Here is a 20167-nt window from a genome sequence, read left to right as displayed (position 1 = left end):
TGCACCACAGCCACAGCAATGCCATATCCGAGCCATGTCTGTGACCTGCATCACAGCTCATGGCAATGCCAGATCCTTAACCCACTGAGCGAGGCCAGGGATTGAATTCTCTTCTTCATGGATCCTAGTTGGGTTCATTAACTGCTGAGCCATGAAGGGAACTTCCTGAATTGTCATTTATAAAACACTACACCCAGCAAATTAAAAACACATTCTCCTCAAGTGCACATGGAATATCTACTGAGCTAGACCATATGCTGGATCATAAACGTAAATCTCAGTACATTTTAGAGGATTAAAATAATAGCATGTTCACTGACTAACATTATTAAAGTAGAAATCAATAAGTTACCTAGAGAATCCCCAAATAGTAGAAAATTAAACAACCCACTGCCAGAGGTCAAAGAAGAGAAGTTAGGAAGTAATTTGAACTAAATAAGAATGTATCAAAATTTGTGGGATGCAGTTAATGCCGTCCTTTGAGGGAAATTTATAGCTTTATATGACCGAATTAGAAATGAAGAAAGGTACAGGCATACCTCATTTTACTGTGCTTTACATTACTACGCTTTGCAGATGTTGTCTTTTTTACAAATTGAAGGTTTGTGACAACCCTGCATGGAGCAAGTCTATCAGCACCGTTTTCTAAACATTTGCTCACTTCGTGTCTCTCTGTCACGTTTTGGTAATTTCTGCAATATATCAGACTTTTCATTATTATTTGTTGTAGTGTTCTGTGATCAGTGATCTTTGATGTTACTACTAGGACTTGTTGAAGGCTCAGAAGATAGTTATTTTTTAGCAGTAAATTTTTAAATTAAGGTATGTACTTTTTTAGACATAATGTGTACTTAATGGACTACAATATGGTGTAAGCATAATTTTATATGGCTTCCTGGGAAACCAAAAAAAACCATGTGTGACTCACTTTAATGTGATACTTGCTTTATTGTGGTGGTCTGGAACTGAACCTTCAATGTATCAGGGGGCCTGTATAAAAATCAACAACCTGTGTTTCCCCTTAAGAATCTAGATAAAAAGAACAGATTAGGAGTTCCCTGGTGGCACAGCAGGTTAAGGATCTGGGATTGTCACTGCTGTGGCACACGTTTACTTCCTCCTGGCCTGGGAACTTCCACATGCCACAGGTACAGCTAAATAAATAAAAGAACGAATTAAACCAAAAGAAGGGAAAAGTAAATATATGGGGAGGAGTCGATAAAGTAATAAAGGCAAATAATAGAGAATATCAGTAAAGCTAGAAATTGGTTCTTTGAAAAGATTAATAATATTGATAAGCCCCTGGCAAGACTGATCACAAGAGAGAGAAAAAACACAGATTCCTGATATTAGGAAGGAAAGAAGGAGCATCAGTGCATCTCCTACAGACATTACAAGATAATCAAGGGCTATTATGAATAACACACGCCAGTAAATACAGCTTGGGTGAAATGGGCACATTTTCTGAAAAGCACAGCGTATCAAAAGTGACACTAGAAACAGAAAATCTAAGTAGCCCTGTAGAAAGAAATTGAATTTATAATTAAAAAGCTTCCAGACTTAGATGGCTTCATTGATGAATTTAGTAAAATATTAAAGGAAAAAATAATAACCAATTCTAGACAGATGCTTTCAGAAACTAGAGGAGGGGGAAGTGCCTCCCAGCTGTTTTCTTGAGGCTGTTAGAACCCCGATCCATCGGGAAGAAGCCCAAGCCAGTGGGAGAGACGGGAGTTACCAGGGCCCTGCTGGTGGTCACCTCGCCAGAGTGTGGTGAGGATGAAGACGAGGGGACCATGGTGGCGCCCTGGGCAGGACCAGCAGTGTGCTGAGGCCCAGGCCCCCTGGGGAGGGGTCCATACACTGAGCGCCACCTTCACGTGGAGAGTCTTGTCCCCACCGCCAAGGATGGAGCAGGAAAGATGTGTTCCAGGCTCTCCTCCCTGGAGGGGCTCACAGGCCACTGGCGCTTAAGTAGACGGCTGATGAGCATGAGAAAAGGAAAGCAGGAGGAGGGGTCTGGGTGGTGGGGGTCAGGGTGTGCTGGAAGCGAGGGTGTGAGCGCAGCAGAGGGCAGCATGTGCGCGTGGGCATGGGGGAGGGCTGGGAGGGAGTGTGGGGTGGTGCTGAGGCTGGGGGAAGGTGGGGAGGCCCCCAGACCTTCAGCATCCCCCCACCTACACACACATCATCCGTCTCCCAGCGTCTTTCACTAGGGCATGGGGCCCCCCTGCCAGACCCTGCGAGGCCGGGGCAAGGGCTGCCTTCCTGCTCCTCTCCCTCGCCTTCCGCATCCAGCCCGTCCCGTTGCCCAGCAGTCCCTTCTCATACATCCTGAGCGTGCCCGCTTTCCTCCTCACCCACAGCCCCGTCATCTGCCTGGGCCATGGTGGCAGCCTCCTTAGGGGCCCCCTGCCCCCACCCTGGCCCCCACCTTCCCATCCCCACGTGTAGCCAGGGTGATCTTCTTGGCTCTTTTTCTAGCTTCATTGAAGTATAATGGATAAAGGTGCGAGATATGGCCTGATTGGTACTCTGTGCCTTGTACACTGACACACCCACACCTCACAGTGGGTGATGCTCGGAGAATCCTGAAACAGGCAGCGTCCCTTCTCAGGCTCCTTCCCCAGCTTCAAATCCCGCTCCCCGAGGCCTGGATGGGCACTCCTTCCCCGCGTTTCTCATGGAAGCGCTGCTGTCTCGGGGCGTTCTGTTTGAAGACGTACCTGGGATTTTGTTTTTACTCGGGCATGGTGGGAGATGATTGCCGCTGAAAAGACGGTCTCTTACTCGTGTCCCCCGAGGAGGGGGCGCAGCCTGCCATTCGGGGCCACATGGGGAGGCGGCTGGGTCAGTCGGAAGGCAGGGGGATGAATCAAAAACATGGGCTTTGTGGGAAGGGATGGGAGCGGCCGGACAAGCAGATGAAGACATGTAGGCCTGGCCGGTTTGAGTAATTTCAGTGGCCTTTGGTGGGGAGGGAATGCACCTGTTCCCTGGTCTGGCCCCGGGGCCGCTGGGGCTGGAGAATATTGTGCCTTGGAGGCAAATAGGCGGCAGGTGGAGGATGGACTCTGGGTTGGTTGGTTGGGTATCAAGGTGTTCTGGAAGGCAGGCAGTTTCCTGTCTCTGGGAATTACTGGTCCTGGGAGGGGCCGTCCCTTCCCATCGATGAGGCCGCAGGTACCTGAGCACTAAGAACAGGGGAAGTAAGAAGAATTAGTTCATGTCCTTAAGCACAGTTAGGAGGCTTTCTCCCTGGTCCCTGAGCACCCAGCTCGCGTGGCCCGGAGCCCCTGGCCTGCCGCTCCTTCCCCCGGTTCACTCTCCCCAGGTTCACTCCTGGTTCCCGCCCTCCCCTCAGTCCTCTGCTCTGTCCACCTTCCCTGGCCGTCCTGTCCACCTTCAATGGCCGACCCACCTGTCTCCTCACCCGGTTCATGTGACCCCGAGACCGGAGATTTTGTCTGTTGCCTGCTGTGTCTTAGTGCCCAGAATAGTGCCTGGCACAGAAGTAGATCCATGGGACAGATGCTTAGACCATGTTTCTTGAATGACTGCGGAGAGGAAAGCAGAGCCGCAGAGAGGAGGAGCTGCCCCACTGCCAGGTGGGCAGTAACAAAAGCCCCAAAGGCCCCCCACCGGAACCTCCCTTAGATGGTGCAGCTCTAGGCAAAGGGCTTGTCCTGTTTTTTGAATCATGGAAGACTTTATCTGCATCTCAGCCTTTTCTCCTAGAGTGGCGCAGAGGTCTGGGTTTAGAAAGGGCTCATCTTTATAGTCTCCGGTGCCTTGTCTGTATTTGTGGCCATGACTTCGCTGTTCTCAAAGGTCTGCTTTTCTTTTGTTTCCCCCGACCTCCTCAATAATTCTGATTAAATTGAATTGAAGTTTTTAGTTATTTTAGGGAGGACCCACTTGGTCGTAAATGATTTTTTTTAAAAAAAAATGCAGAATAGCTTAATCCCAATAATTCGTTAACTCACCTAAAGACACATCCTAGTTAGTATAGGCTTCAGGTGTGGCTTGATCCAGATTCTTATGTGGTGTCAGCTGGACTTGTTCTTTCTTGGCTCTACATGGTGTCATGTGCATCTTTCTCAGCACCTCTGGCCTGTTGTGTCTCCTTGGCTCCGGGTGAATCTCAAGTCTGTGTCTGGGCCCAGGGCCTCCAGTCTCTGATTGGCCAGGGAAGGGCTATGCACGCTGACTCATAACCTCGCCAGACCACAGGTTGGGGGGAGGTATCCCTGAAAGGAAATGATTTCTAAACCAGGGGATGGATGCTGAGTGGCCAAGTTCTGCCAGGGCGGCCATCAGCACCTGTGGGGCAGCTCGAGACCTCGAGAACCCTTCAGGGCCCGTCTTCTGTCTCCTAGGGCGTGCTGGAGGGCCTGTCGGGCGTGGGGTGCCATCTGCGCGTGTCTCTCTTTGACGTCACCTACCGACACTTCTTCGGGAGGACGTGGAAGAGTGTGACGAGGCCGGCCGAGCAGCTCTCCAGGCAGCCGCCCAGGATTGTCTTCAACGAGGTGGGTGCGGCGGCGGCGACGGTGGTGGCGGCGGCGGGTGGGAGCTGGGGTGCTGGGGTGCAGGGTGCACCCGGACCTGGGGGCCCCGCCAGTGTGTACCAGGCCCCAAGGATGCCCCTGAGCAGCCGGTCTGGGCCTTGCAAAGCTTGTCCAGGCGGTTGAGCCTGCCTCCAGGCAGAATCTTGTGTGGGAGCCGTGTGCCCTGAATGGGCGGGGCGGGGGGATACACGCGTGGGGGGTCTTGTCACCCTCATGGAACCTTGCAGCTTTTGGAACGAAGTTAGGAAATTATCCATCCAGTTCCTCCAGTTTCCCCTCCGCTTCTTCTTTTTTCTTGTTAGTTTCTTTTGCGTAAGATGAGCAAATTGAGACCTACAAGTAAAGTGACTTTGCCCAGGTGGGAGGTGACTCACACCCACGCTCTGCCTCCAGACGGGGTGGTTGTCTGTGCTTCGGTTGGTGACGTGGTTTTCTGCCTGGGGCTCTGTGTCTGGCGCCCTGCAGGTGGGGTTTTCCATTTCTGTTCAGCTGCATCGAGTCCACAGGCATCAATTCAGCGCCTGCTGTTTGCTGGCCGTTGTGCTGGGCGCTAGGGTGATGGTGGTTGTTGGACGGGATGGGCGTGCTGCCCTGGGACAACTTCTAGTCCGCTGGGGTCAACGCGCCAAGGCAGGGACTGAGAAGGGCAGGCGTGGTAAGTTCTCGGAAGAGGCCAGCAGCTGCGACCCCGGAGAAGATGGGGAGACGTGCTGTGGGTGGGCGCGGGGGGGGGGGTGCCCTGCCAGCTGATGTGGGAGCTAGACCCTCAGGAGAGAAGGGAACCAGCCCCGTGACAGCCCGGTGGCAGGTGCTGCGAGCAGAGTGGGCCCTGCAGGTGCCCAGGTGTGAGGTGGATGACAGTGGCTGAGGCTGGGCTTGGCGAGGTGGCTGGGCCTCCCTAGAGACACCAGGGTTTTCCTGTAAGAACAGGAGGTATCCTGATGGCCTTCTGACCAGCTGCTGCGTCACAGCTGAACCTGAGCGTGGCCACCTCTGCAGGTGACGATCATGGGCATTGGCGGGGTGTGTGTGTGTGTGTGTGTTTGTGGATGTGTGTGTGTGTGTGTTCTGTGTTGCTGTGGTCTTTCTTGTGTTGTGTACAGAGTCAGGGAAGCCCAATAAGTGACAGTGCAGTGGTGGTGGTGGCCACAGCCGTCCTGGGGGACATCACTGTGTGACCACAGACCGGCGGAGCTGCCCTTTCCTTTGGGGGGACGGTCCTGGCCCAGTCGTGAGGCACTCAGGCTGTCAGCTCGTTCGCTGCCCCTTCTAGTGTGGCAGCCTCGCCAGCGGGAAGAGGTGTGTGTTGCAAACCGCGTGTGTGATTGTGGGCAGCTGCTCAGGGCGACGTCTCAGCTCAGGCGCTGAGTCACCTTCGTGCCCTTGACACGGCAGAGTGAGGTCCCGATGCTGCCGAGAGCCTGGCTGGGGCTCAGCCTTCCGGGGCCGGCCTGTCTGTGTTTCTCCTCGTGTATACACTCAGGTCAGGGAAAGCCCGGTGTGGTGGCAGTTCCTATGGTGAGCAGTGAAGCCGGTGGTGACACAAAGGTGACACAGCATCCTCTCCTGCGCGTCACGCCCTGGCCCACAGCACGGTGGGCAGTTTCGTCCCTGCCACCCTCCTTGGAGGTGGGTATTCTTGCCTGCCCACCGTAGTGAGCAGTCCAGCAGGTCCCAGGAGCGCAGCAATGGTCCTCTGTCCCCGTTTTAACCCAGGCGTGGCCCGCGCTCCGCAGTCTCCGTTCGGAAGTGCCGTGCTGTCCAGCGGTGGTTATGCTCAGAAATCGGCGCAGGGCGCCCTGCCGCCGCTGGGCTTCCCAGACGAGCCCCCGCGTGGCCTTCCCCTTAGCTTTCCTGGTGGCACGGAGGTCGCGGCCTCGACAGGCCAAGGCTGGAGGGCCAGCTTGGTGACAGTGAGCCCTGCAGGGAGGTCACGTGGTGAGGAGCAGCTTCCAGAGCTGATGTTCCTTCTGTTTTGTTTTGTTTTGTTTTTTGCTTTTTAGGGCTGCGGAAGGCTCCCAGGCTAGGGGTCGAAGCAGAGCTACAGCTGCGGGCCTGAACCACAGCCACAGCAACGCAGGGTCCGAGCCAAGTCTGTGACCTACACCACAGCTCACGGCAGCGCCAGATCCTTAACCCACTGTGCAAGGCCAGGGATCGAACCTGCAACCTCATGGTTCCTAGTCAGATTCGTTTCCGCTGAGCCACAATGGGAACTCCCCTGATTCTCCTTCTGGACGTGTCCAGGGGTGAGCATTTGTGCCTGAGAGGGCTTCGCAGAGGTCCCTGCGTCCTGGGAGCTGGAGCTGTGGGTCAAGGGCCCTTTCGGTTTGGTCCGGTGTCCCCAGTGGTGGGAGCTGAGGGCTGGAGGGCTCTGCCTCTCATCATTTGTGTTCTGCTGAGCTGGGCTTGGGCTGTGGGCTAGTGAGGACTGCAGCCCTTAAAGGTTCTGGAAGAATCTGCACCCTTCTGTCTTGGGGTCACCAAAGTGGGGAACGAGCAAGGCTGATGTGGGGGAGTGGAGCATTTTTGGTTGGGAGGTCGTGCCCAGCACGGAATTGCTCAGAGAGGCGGCTGTGCTCCAGCTGCTGTGCCCAAGGCGAGCAGCAGAGGCCACTGGTGCCCCAGGAACCGTCAGTCCTCTGCGCCCGGCACGTCCCTCTCATCCCTGACGTTGGGAGGTTGGTTAACCTTTGCCGTGCTCGTGCGTGTACCCTACGGGCACGCGCACACACGTATGTACGTGTTTACCTGACATGTGGAACCTTCGCAGGATGGCCTGGGAAGCAGGTCTGGTCACGAGGGCACATTGTGTGAGCAGAGGCTCGGCCCTCACACCTGTTTAGAGGTGATCCTGAAATTTGGTGAAGGTCTTCTGATTAAAAAAAAAAAAAAAAGAAAGAGCCAGAAAAACCAGTTGCCTGCGTTTTTCTGGTTCTACTGATCGGCCCTGGCGAGGGGGCGACCGGGTCACAAGCTGCCGATGGCAGGGGACCATCTTTCGAATGGGCTTGGCTGTCTGCCCACGTGGGGACTCGCGCATCAGCCCTCAGGGGCTCCAGGTTTTTCTGAGTCTTCGTGGTCATACGCAGCCCCAAAGGAAGATGCTCTTATCATTGCTTTGCAAACAGTGCCCCGAGGAGAGACTTGGGAGAAAGAAGTCTGGGTGTTTCTTTCTGTGAGTGACGAGCACCTGCGGCTTGGCTCAGACCCCCCTCTCGTCCCAGCTTCCTGGCTCTGCCTGGCCGCACCCAGGGGACCAGCACCCGGGCCTCTCGGCTCTGAGCTCAGAATTCTGTGCTCGCCCTCGCCCTCGGCTGGTCGTTCGTTGGGAGGAACAGCCCCCCTTGCTCTGAGATGGTTGATTATTCATTCAATCTCTCAAAAGTTATCTTTAAAAATAATAGGAAAGCCAGAGTCCCGTGCAGCACCTGCTCTTTCTTTCTGAGATGGGCATAAATCTCCCTTTAATTTCTTCCTTAACTAACCACGCTCAGCCTTTCAGCGACAGGCTCGTTTTTCCTCCTTTATTAATTTTATGTGAGCGACCGGGCAGGATCTCGTGGTTCTGCTCAGGTAGCCAGAACCTCCCCAGCCAATCTCAGCCCCGAGTGTAGCTGAAGCAAGAGGCGGGTCCCCCGCCTCTGAGAGACAGGTGGTCGGGCTCTTCTGAGTCCCGTGCTCACGAGAAGAACATTCTTGTTCATCAGAATCATGAGAGCCCTGCGACGACTCCCATTTCAGCAAGGCTGCTGTTCATCTAAACCAAACTCCCGCAGGCCCTGCCACGACCTGGCTGATTGCCGGGTTCTTTTTTTTTTTTTTTACATTTTTAAAAATTGAAGTATAGTTGATTTACAATGTTGTGCCAATTTCTGCTGTACAGCAAAGTGACCCAGTCATCCATCCATATATATGTATGTATATAATTCATTTTATTTCCTTTTTCTTTTTAGGGCCGCACTTATGGCATACGGGAGGTCCCAGGCTAGGGGTCTAAATGGAGCTGCAGCTTCAACCTACACCACAGCCACTGCAACGCCAGATCCTTAACCCACTGAGCGAGGCCAGGGATCGAACCTGCATCCTCATGGATACTGGTCAGGTTCTTAACCCACTGAGCCACAGCAGGAACTCCTACATTCTTTTTCTGGTACCATCTTCCATGGTCTATCCCAAGAGCCTGGATAGAGTTCCCTGTGCTGCACAGCAGGACCTCATTGCTTATCCATTTTACATGGAATAGTGTGCAGCTGCTAACCCCAAACTCCCCGTCCCTCCCACTCCCCCTCGACTTGGCAACCACAAGTCTGTTCTCCTTGTCTGTGAGTGTCTCTGTTTTGTAGGTAGCTTCCTTTGTGCCATCTTTTAGATCCCACGTATACGTGACATCCTATGGTGTTTGTCTTTCTCTTTCTAACTTACTTCACTCAGTATGAGAAACTCTAGTTGCATCCATGCTGCTGCAAATGGATCTCCAGCTTCTGGAACATACCTTCCCCTCTCCTTACGCCTCTCACGTCCCCCAGGTGCTGCTCCCGGACTAGACAATCCGCGGGGCAGGAAGCCAGCCTCACTCGTGGGCGCTGTCTCCGCAGAGAGAGTCTGGCCTCAGTGTGTCATCTGAGAAGGGCTCGTTTTCTCTCTGGCCGGACGGCAGCTGCTCCCAGGGACTCCGAGCCAGGGGGCGGGGGAAGAAATGAATGAACAGACAGAGGGAAAGTCGTCTGTGCCCATGATGTTTCCAGGAATGGGATTTCCCGGTTTGGTGACTGACCTGCCTGCCATGTGGGGACAAGAGGAAACCTTAAATTTGTCAACTTGGGATGTCGTGTGTTCTTAACGGTATCCTGGGTGGTGTTTTTGCTTCAAGTTGTAACTGGGTTGCGATTTTTTTTTCTTTTTCTTCTCTTTCCTTTCCTTTCCTTTTCTTTCTTTCTTTTTTTTTTTTTTTTCTTTTTAGGGCCGAACCCACAGCATATGGAGGTTCCCAGGTCAGGGGTCGAAGTGGAGCTGCAGCTGCCGGCCACAGCCACAGCCCCAGCAGCGCAGGATCCGAGCTGCATCTGCCACCTACACCACAGCTCATGGCAACACTGAATCCTTAACCCACTGAGCAAGGCCAGGGATGGAACCTGCAACCTCATGGAAACTAGTGGGGCTTGTTACTGTTGTGCCACAATGGGGACCCCCGGGTTTGCCCTCTCTGAATGAGCCAAGCCACCGTTCTCCAGGCGGGAGCAGGACCGGCTTTGGCTGTAGGGGTGGGGCTTGCTGGGAGGTGGGTAGAGGCTGGGTCCTGCTGCATGCCTTCTTCCTGTGGGGTCTTAGGCCAGGTGTCCAAACTCTTGACTCTGAATTCCCCGTCTGTGCGTGAGGCCAGCAGCTTCATCTCCTCGGGGTCCGTGGGCGTAAGCAGGAGGCTCTCCCGGCCAGGCGCCCAGTGAGCAGTGGGTGTCACTCTGCAAACACGGCTGGGTGTGGCTGCGTGCCAGGCCCTGCGAGGGGCTGGACATGTGCAGATGGATGAGGTGGCGTGTGGTCATTTCAGCCACGGCCGGGGTTTGCATTGTCCAGGCCCATTGGGGCTCGTCCGCCTTGGCTCCACGGACATTCAGCATTCGAGCCGGGTGATTCTCTTGGTGGGGGGCCGTCCCCACAGCTGTGTTCTTTTCCTGTGGTTGACGGTGGCCCCACCCAGAGGAGCAGAAGCTCCTGACTTTGCAGCTTCTGGGGGAGCGTTTTGCTTGGGGGCGCTCACTGTGCCAGGAACTTCAGCCCTCTCGGGTCCAGGAAACTGTTCTGAAGGTCAAGTGGAAGGTCAGGGGGGCGGATGGGGCTGCAGGAAGGATTTGTGATTTCTGAAGGTGTCCTCTTACAGGTTTATTTGAAAAAATGGTTTAGAAATTAAATCGTTTCTGCCTTTCTCTCCTCTGGCCTTGCCTCCCTCCGGACCCGAGAGCTGCGTGTCACATAGGGCAGGTCTAGCGGCCATGCGACCGGGGATGCATGGCTGCCGCCTCTCCATGAAGGCACATTATGGGGCCCAATTTCCATTCTGTCATCAGGGTGAGCCATGGAAGCTCGGCCCCCAGACAAAGGGGCGCCTGTGTTGCTGAAGATGAAGCCATTAAGACAGGACCTTCTCTATGACTTACTAATCTGCTTGTCCCGCCAGGGAGGAAGCTTGTCAAGGCAGATGAGTGAGATGGGATGTGGGGGGAGCGGGAGCCCCTCTTCCATCTCAGCGCCTCCTCTGCCAGGTGATCACACGGCTTGACTGGAACTTGCAATCGCACAATGGATCCGATGCATCGCCAAGCATGCCATGTAGCGTCACGCAGTCCCCACCCTGGAGGGTTGTTTGCAGTGGGGCTTGACTGCGTCCGCTGGGAGGGTGCCTGGGTTCCAGCCCAGTGGGCTGATCCGACCGGGTCCGCCTGGCACCGTCCAGGCAAGGTGTCTGGAGGTTGAAGCTGCCCAGTTCCCCGTCCACCCCTGGAGGCTTTTCCTGCCCCAGGACCCCGAGCTGATTGGTCCTGGGCAGGGTTTTCATTTTGTAGCAGCCCTATCTCACCTTGACCCTTGACCTTGGAACTTCTTGAGGGCGAATCCATGTTTTCCAGGTTTCTTGGATCTTTAGCATGTGCTGTGCCCACTCTCGAGAGGCGGTAAGTGAGGTTTGAAAAAGCAGCCATCCTGAACCTTCGGGGTGAGCCCCTCGGACCTTGTTTCGCTGTGTAACACACTGGGATCCCAAGGCGACCCTGCTGGTTAAAGCTGGGGTCTCTTGGAGACAGACGATGTGGGCTCCGTGGTTGGTAGTTCTCAGAATAACTGTTTTCAGAGGAAAAGGAGAGGGAGAAGCCACAGCCCTGAACTTGTCCTTGGGTCCTGCCCGAAGCACCTGGTCCCACCGCCTTCAGGCAGCGACTTTCAAGGTGACTGCTAAGCTAGGGGTCATTGCTGCTCTGCACCAGAGCCTCAGCAGTTTGTTTCACCGCCAAGGGGAGAAGTGGGCAGCGTTCATGAAGCTGATCTGCACGGGTATAGCTACGAAAGCAGAGAGAACGACAAACTTGACTTTACAGTCTGGCTGTTTAAAGCCGTTCTCGAGTCTCGGAAATAAACATAATTCTCTCCTGGTCCAACCACCTGTCAGCTCTAAGTGGTCATTATTTCATCATTTTGCAATAAAAGATAATAGAGTAACGATTTATATCTCACGGCTGATGTTTTAATGTGTCTCTCTGTTATCCCGGGCTGACAGTCTGTGATTACAGTAAACGTTTTCTCTGTGACAACCACGGTAATGATTCGTTAATGGGGATGATTCCAAGTTTAAATCACGTTGCCGCAGCCTGGCTGGCCCTGCCTTCCCTCTCTCTGCCTTGGGGGCAGGGGTGGTCTTTGTGCTCTGCTGGCAACCCCAAGCCCGGGCTTCGCCCCAATGAGCACGCTGGGTTCTAGGGCCACTGGAGTCCAGACCTGAGCTCAGCGCGGAGCCTGGGCTCCTGGAAGGCTTGTGTCCCAGTAGGCGCCTCTGTTTCTGTCTTCTGTGTCTGTGACGTTTGCTAGTTGGAGAGGAGAGCAATGGCTTTGGATTTCATGAGACAGAAAACAGCCGCAGAGGGAGGTGCTTCCAGCCCCACGTGGGCGTGTGTGTGTGGCTCCGAGATGGGAGCTGGATTTGACCTGCCCGTGCTGTGCTCCCCCCGCCACCGTGAGAGCCAGGGCTGCATGTGGGAAACCTTTTAGGAACAACTTGCGTGTGTCTGCTTGGCTTGCGTCGCCCCCCAATCTTGTAAATAATCTCAAAACGGTTTTTGTTATGTTGTTTGGGCTTCGAATCCAGGGTAGTGACAGAGAACCTCACAAAATCTAAGGATCCTGCTTCGTTTGAACAAGATTTGCCCAGGAGTTCCCATTGTGGCTCAGTGGTAATGAACCCAACTAGCATCCATGAGGATGTTGGTTTGATCCCTGGCCTCGCTCCGTGGGTTAGGATCCCGCATGGCTGTGGCTATGCTGTCGGTCAGCAGCTGCAGGTCCAATTCAACCCCCAGCCTGGAAACCTCCATATGCCGCGGGTGCAGCCCTGAAAAAAAATTTTGTGCGGATGCAGTCTCCTAGTTCCACCTGAAATGGGGATTAGCGTCAGTATGGGCAAGTTGTGATTGAGATTGACAGCAGTGTCCTGTGAAACGGCTAGCGGGCATGTGTGCTGTGGGCTGGTTCCGTCTTTGGGCTCCAGGTGCTGCCAGGTGATGGGGTGGGGTGGGTGCAGGCCACCTGGGCCCCTTTCTGCTCCAGAGGCTCTGGCGTCTGTTGTATTTTCGGTGGATGGAGCGCTCTTGGAGGAGAAGCCATAGTCTGAGCACAGCGATGAAGAGCTGTGACCCCCGCGTCCCGCTCTGTGGGGTCCTCGCCGGGCCCTTTCCGTCTGGCGCCCGGAAGGGGTGCCGTCCGCATGGAGCGCGTTGGCAGCATTGGCACGACGAAGGTCGAGGGGTGGGGGTGCGCCCCCCTCCTCTCCGTTTCCTTCCCTGCAGGGCGCGAATGTGCAGCCCATCATCTGGCTTCTGCTTTCTCGCTCACAGCCCTTGTATTTTCACACATCCTTAAACCACCCTAACATTGTGGCCGTGCTCGAGGTGGTCACCGAAGGCAGGACGCAGGACGGGACCCTCCAGACGTTGTCCTGTGGGTTTGGAATTCTTCGGATCTTCAGCAACAAGCCGGAATCTCCCACCGCTGCCTCCCAGGACAAACGGTATCCCCCTCGGTTTCCCACGGTCATTGAACTGCTCGTTGTTTGTCCCTCTAACAGAAGGCTTCGGCTTTGTCAGCATGTGCTGCCGTGTGTTCATAACGGTACCCTGGGGGGCGTTTTTGCTTTGAGGTATAACTCGGTTTGCCCTCTCTGAATGAGCCAAGCCACCGTTCTCCAGGCGGGAGCAGGACCGGCTTTGGCTGTAGGGGTGGGGCTTGCTGGGAGGTGGGTAGAGGCTGGGTCCTGCTGCATGCCTTCTTCCTGTGGGGTCTTAGGCCAGGTGTCCAAACTCTTGACTCTGAATTCCCCGTCTGTGCGTGAGGCCAGCAGCTTCATCTCCTCGGGGTCCGTGGGCGTAAGCAGGAGGCTCTCCCGGCCAGGCGCCCAGTGAGCAGTGGGTGTCACTCTGCAAACACGGCTGGGTGTGGCTGCGTGCCAGGCCCTGCGAGGGGCTGGACATGTGCAGATGGATGAGGTGGCGTGTGGTCATTTCAGCCACGGCCGGGGTTTGCATTGTCCATGCCCATCAGGGCTCGTTCTTGACTCCATGGACATTTCGAGCCATATACGTCTTGGCTGGGGTGGGGGGCGGCCGTCCTATGTGGTGTAGGAGGTCCAGTAGCCCCCCTGGCCTCTGCCCACCAGGTGCCAGCAGCGCCCCCTTGACCAGGTGTGCCAGCCAAAGTTACTTACCAGGTGTTCCCGGGGGCAGAAGCGTCCTGGCTGAGAACCACTGCTCTAGATTCGCAGCCGTGGAAGCTCCTCAAGCGTTGTTTCTTGGGCTTGTTCAGAACACTACCGACTGTGCAGGGGTTCCCAGGCTGCCCTGGGGCTGTGTGCGCGGCGGCCGGGCTTGGCCCTGCGGAGCTGAAGCTCTCCTTGGCCGTCTGTTCTGCAGATGGTGGAGGAAACTCTACTTGGTGAGGCTCTTGGGTCCCACAGGGCTCCCGCTTGAGCGCAGCTGACCGCGGGGCCTGGCTGCGAGGCACTGACCTGCATCTCCTTGTCTTGTTTTGCAGGCTGAGACTGTATCACGGCAGCCCCCGCGCCCTCCTGCACCCGCTTCTCCAGGACCCCGTAGAAAGTAAGGGACAGGCCCGGCCCGGCTCACAGCACCTGCTCGTCGCCCGCTTAGCTGAGTTACCTAATAGGTTTGGGGAGCATGAACCCAGCTTGGATTGCTGACATAGTTTAAAGAACTGAAACCCGCTGGCCTCGAAGGTGGGAATAATTCCATGACGGTGACCCCGTGGAAGAGGTGGGGTCACCTGGAGGGACGGCTGTTGGCCTCCTTGCCTCCAGGGTGACAGCTTTGTCCTCCCGTGAAGTCGGGGCCTGTCCATCACTGGCCAGGGTGCCTGATGGTGGAGGTGGGTCTGTTTGGGGGGTGACTTCCCCTCTCTGAGATGTTTCCCCGCCCTGCTGGATTTGGTGGAAATCTCAAGAGAGAGGTCAGTCTTTCAGAAACATGGTCTTATTGATCAAGATGGGCTTTTAGGTTATCAGCATTCATTTCCCAGCATCTTCTCTCCTGAAATAGCCTTAGACAGTGAGCACAACCACAGGTTTGTTCTGGGCCCAGGCTCTGGGCGCCAGGGGCGGGGGTGGGGACTGTGGCGCATCAGCTCACCTCGGGGGCATTTCCAAAAATGCAGGAGTATTTTTGTTGAATGGGTAACGCAGGCACATGATTCAGAATTCAGAGTATCAAACAGTGTGAAAGGTCCCGGTGGGATCTCCACCCCACGACGCTTAGCCCCTCACCTGCGCGCAGGTGACCCTCCTCCTCCCTGGCGACTCGGGGGTCCCTCTTGGGCTTCGGATGACACGGTCGCAAACCTGCTTTTCCCTGTTCTTGCTTTTGCCCCTGTGCGCTCGTCCCCGGCTTTTCTCTCCCCCCGTCGAGTGATTTATCTTGGAGAGCGGGTCATGTCAGTGCCCAGAGAGCATCCTTGTTCTTTTCAGAGCTGCGTGGTATTTCCTTGAATTGCTGTTTGTGATAGAATTGACTCCCCCACGTGGACACTTGGGGCAGTTCTGTAAGAACAGAGGGCTGGAGGCTGTGTTGCAGGGGACATCTGCCCTTTTGCACGCGTGCAGGTGACTCTGTAGGGCAAATCCCGGAGTGGAATGGCTGGTCCCAGGGCCAGTGCATTTGTAGTTTTGTATTATTCCCCTCCCCCTCCACAGAGGTTGTACCAACGTGCCCCCAGCCCGCCCTCGAGCGGTCTGCCTTTCAGGGCATTTCACATTTTCTAGCAAACAGATCCCATGCTTGGAGTGGTTACGCGTTGAAAACATAGCTTTGTTTTTCTGAGGCATGGGGTAGGTCCTATTTCCTTGTCTCCTTATGAAATCACACAGCTGCCTCAGGAGGTGGTGAGCCCCCTATCCATGGAGGAAATCAAGCCCGAGCAAGCGGGAGGAACATGTTCCAATGAGGAACGTTCCCCTGGAGGAACGTGTTGCGGGCATGTCTGTGGCCCCTCACCCCATGATTCTGCGCCCAGTGTCTGCTGAGCTTTTCCCTGCATCTTCCTGAGCGCTCCACACCTGACTTCCTCCTGGTGGTTCTCTTCTCCCGGACGCTTTCCCTTCTCCCACTTCCCCAGCACATTCGCCCACCTGTCCCATGGGAGACATCCCCTGGATGACGGCGGGCAAGTGTCTTGGTCACCCCAGAAGAAGGGCCCCTCCTTGAGAACAGGGCTCTGTTTTGGAGGCTGCTGCCCCCCTCCCCCAGGCCTAGTCCTGCTGCTTTGTGGGGCTTGATGGGTGCAGGGCCTAGACCCAGAGGGAGCCCAGGCTATGGTCCAGAGCGCCTTCTAGGCCTCTCTGACACTGCAAGTGATGTCTGCGCTTCACTGCTCTGGGGGAAGAGGTGAGTGGGGAATTTTTTTTTCTCTTTCTTTTAGGGCCAGGAAGTACCCAGGCTATGGAAGTACCCTTGGCCTATGGAAGTCCCCAGGCTAGGGGTCGAATGGGAATTGTAGTTGCCGGGCCATACCACAGCTCACAATAACGCCAGATCCTTAACCCACAGAGCGAGGCCAAGGATGGAACCCACGTCCTCATGGATCCTAGTCAGGTTCATTACTGCTGAGCCATGACGGGAACTCCTGAGCGGAGAAATTTTGTTAGGTTGGATTAAAAACAAGTATCTCTTTCATTGCAGTTGTACCAGGGAGCGTTTTTAAGGATGGAGTCTTTGTTCCCGTTGGCTGAACTAACAGAGCAATTCCCTTGTCTCCCTGGAAAAATGCTTTTCCTGTTTGTTGAGTTCTGCTCCAAGATGCTCAGTTCACTGGCTGCTTTGACCAAAGGTGCCTTTTCTGCCCCCAGAAAACAAGCACATGGCCCTCATTGAGAGCTGCAGCCTGCAGTACACGCTGAGGCCCCATCCCCTTCTGGAGCCCGTGTTCCACCTTCTTCCCGAGAACCTCCTGGTGTCTGGTCTGCAGCAGGTGCCCGGCCTCCTTCCAGCTCATGGAGAAGCAGGTAAGGGCTGCTCTGTTCCTGTCCGCTTGGTGCATCTTTCTTGGTTCACGGTCAGACTTTGAAGGAATTGGGCTCCACTGGGTGGGCGCTGGCCAGGCCACCAGCAAAGAGCCTGGGGATGGTGGCGGGGTGGGGGGGAGGAGGAGGAAGGTGGCAGTGTCCTCTCGGTTGGCTGTCCCTTCCTGAACCCGCCACACATCCCTCGGCTCACCTCCATTTTCTCACCTCGAGAAATGCTTGCATCAGGCAAGTAGTTCATGTCGTTATGACCGTGGCCGCAGGAAAAACCACTGTCGCTAGATCTCACCCTTACGGGACCAGCCACAGCAGTGGCTTGCTTATTATGTTTGAATTGCGGTAAAATAGACAAGACATTTAGTATTTTAACCATTTTAAAGTGTGCAGTTCAGGAATTCCCATCATGGCGCAGCAGAAATGAATCTGACTAGGAACCATGAGGTTGCAGGTTCGATCCCTGGCCTCGCTCAGTGGGTTAAGGATCCAGTGTTGCTGTGGCTGTGGCGTAGGCCAGCAGCGGTAGCTCTGACTTGAGCCCTAGCCTGGGAACCTCCATATGCTGCAGGTGCGGCCCTTAAAAAAAAAACCAGAAAGCGTACAGTTCAGTGGCGTGAAGTCCGGCCATCACCATCATCCATTTCCAGAGCTTTTCATCTTCCCAAACGGAAGCTGTCCCATTAAAACACCAGCTCCCCGCGCCCTCCCCCAGCCCCTGGCCGCTTCCGTTCCGCTCTGTCTCTGTGAATTGACCTCTGGGACCTCGCAGAAGTGGCATCTATAACCCCCCGTGACTGGCTGATTTCCCTCGGCACAGGGTCCTCAAGGGTCATCTGTCTTGCTGTGTGTGTCCCTTCTTCCTCCTTTTAAAGGCTGAATGGTACCCATGGTGTGGACGGGCCACGTGATGTTGAGCCGCTTACCTGTCCACGGACACTGGGGCCCTGTCCCCCTTTGAACTCGTGAGTGAAGCTGCTCCCTTCCTTTGGAACCAAAATTCATGGCACGGGCCCAGGGCTGTGTCTCGGTGTTTTAGAAGATTCTCCTGGCAGATGTGGGTCAACCCTTTATAGCCACGCAATCGCGTGGGGACTGCTCTGCTCTGGTCCTGCTGATGGGCCTCGGGCTCCTTCCGGGCCCTTTTGGGGGCCATTTGGCCGTCTGGAAGAATCCAGGTGAAGGGTCCACACCAGCCTTCCCCACCTGGCGCTGCTGGAACCTCTTGTCTGGGGGGCTGGCACCCCCTGCCCCCAGGAACAGCAGGATTTGGCCCCGGGTGTGCGCCGCGAGGGAGGGGAGGTGTGCGGTGCTGGGAGTTTGGCTCAGAACAGAAACGCCCCGGACCCTGAGCGGAGGGCTCAGCTCCGGGATGGAGACTGTGTCTCAGTAACGATGTCCCTGCCTGTGGCCTGGGCGCTCTGCAGACGGGTCGTCTGAGTTCATGAACCCTGGGACAGGTGCATGGTGGGGTGACCACCACGAGGTCACTCAGCATTTCAGAGAAGAGATATGAGAAAGACAGACTAACCATGACAGGAGCACATCCCAGGAGAGATCCCGGCTCCTCATGAGTCATGGGCCTCGAGCGTATCTGCATCACAGTGGCGCTTAGGGGGCCCCCGCCCTGACCAGTGGGGAGTGTCTCGCCAGGAGGCTCTCTCTCTGCCTCCTGGTAACTCTAGGCCCCCCTGCCCCGCCCCCCTGCAGCCCCCTGTAGGCAGTCGTGCGTTCTCCCCAGAGACAGGGGGGACTACAGTTACTGGGAGGCAGAGAGAGACCCTCTGGGTGAGACCCGCATCCTCCGGCTCTAATACCCGCTCCCCGCTGGTCAGTGCGGCCCTGTGAGGCCGCTGTGGTTGCGGATACGAGGGACCTGGATGCGCACCTGCGGATACGAGGGACCTGGATGCGCACGTGTCCTTCTGACCTGGGATTCGAAGACGGCATGTTCTCAGGTCCTGAGGGTGTATCCATCACTTTGTGACTTGCCAGTGGGTGTCAGTAGAACTGCACATAAAACATTAGAATACAGAAGCGGAGCTCAGAGCTGCTTCTGTCACTCCTGGAAGCTGAGGGAGAAACGTGGGTACCCAGACGGGCGCAGTGTCTAGTTCTCAGCACCTCATGTTGGGCTGGGGTGTCAGGGGGCCGCGTGACAGAGAGGGTTCTGGATTAAAGAAGTGAGATTCCAGCTCCTGATTCTGAAGGTCATGTTTTCAGAGGAGAACTGAGTGCCTCTGGCCTCCGCTTTGCCAACCTGGTGTGGGGCGGCCGGGCCTGGGGCATTTAACAGATGCAGGTGGTGCCTGTAAAACGCAGACACGAAGGACAGTTCATGTTGTGGTTTGTGTATTTATTTATGTTTGTAATATTCTGTCTTATATTACTTGGACTTTGGTAGCCCAATGCATTTTTTCCCCACTGCGTTTTATTTTTTTAAACTAATTCATTGATTTTTGTCTTTTTAGGGCTGCACCTGCAGCATATGGAGGTTCCCAGGCTAGGGGTCAAATCAGAGCTGCAGCTGCCGTCTACGCCACAGCCACAGCAACGCTGGATCCGAGCTGCATTTGAGACCTACATTGCAGCTCACGCAACGCTGGATCCTTAACCCCCTGAGCGAGGCCCGGGATTGAATCTGCTTCCTCATGGATGCTGGTCAGACTCATTTCTCCTGAGCCACGACAGGAACTTCCTATGTTGTTATTTAAAAACCAATGACTGGAATGCGTTCTGGCAGAGGAGGGGGTGGGGTGAGCTGCCTTCACAGGGCACAGGAGCCACACGCACTTCTCTGGGAAGAAGGGACCACAGTGTCCCCTCCAGTCCTGGTGGGGACACGTGGGAGCAGAGACCCACTTTGTTCGGCCTCCGCAGGCACCGAGCTCGCTTCCGACAGCGGCCCTTGTCTCGTAAATCCTGCCAGGATCTTTGGGCTCTTGTGACTCACTCGGGAGAAAGGGTTTCTCTGCTGGGTGAGGTTTTATGGGCCTGAAAGGGCCCGGGCAGGGACTGGTGCAGGCTTTTGTGGAAGAAATCACTGGTTTGATTCGCAGAGGGTTTGCTTTTGCTTTGATGCCGTGTTAGGGCTTGGCTGCGTGTTCATTTGTAACACACACCAACAGAGGAGGGAGAGTTGAGTTGTTCCACTGAAATGGGGGCCAAGGCCATTGTAGGTTCTCATGGGCTACAGGAGGTCTGGCTGGCAGGGCTGGCGAGGCGCATCCAGGGCACCGTGCCGGGCAGTCAGTGGGGTGTGTTGGCCTGTGCAGGGCGCTCACTGGCTGCCCGCTGGGCCCTCCCGCTGTCA

At 55.4% G+C, this 20167-nt stretch overlaps 1 protein-coding gene across 6 annotated transcripts in view; it reads left to right on the top strand.

Annotated features, from left to right (window-relative positions):
* Nucleotides 1–20167, top strand: part of NPHP4 (nephrocystin 4) — a 110477-nt gene that overhangs the window by 10639 nt on the left and 79671 nt on the right. For 5 of the 6 annotated variants that reach the window (XM_047791230.1, XM_047791233.1, XM_047791232.1 and 2 more), the window contains exons 4-7: nucleotides 4380–4532; nucleotides 13172–13344; nucleotides 14364–14428; nucleotides 16687–16842. In XM_047791230.1, the coding sequence (XP_047647186.1) occupies nucleotides 4380–4532; nucleotides 13172–13344; nucleotides 14364–14428; nucleotides 16687–16842 (547 nt within the window). Of the gene's footprint in view, nucleotides 1–4379; nucleotides 4533–13171; nucleotides 13345–13989; nucleotides 14265–14363; nucleotides 14429–16686; nucleotides 16843–20167 lie in introns of those variants that run through there. The other variant, XM_047791234.1, reaches the window with a different exon arrangement.

The sequence above is a fragment of the Phacochoerus africanus genome, chromosome 8 (genome assembly GCF_016906955.1).
Source record: "Phacochoerus africanus isolate WHEZ1 chromosome 8, ROS_Pafr_v1, whole genome shotgun sequence".
NCBI lineage: Eukaryota > Metazoa > Chordata > Mammalia > Artiodactyla > Suidae > Phacochoerus > Phacochoerus africanus.
This window is presented reverse-complemented; position numbering and strand designations above follow the sequence as displayed.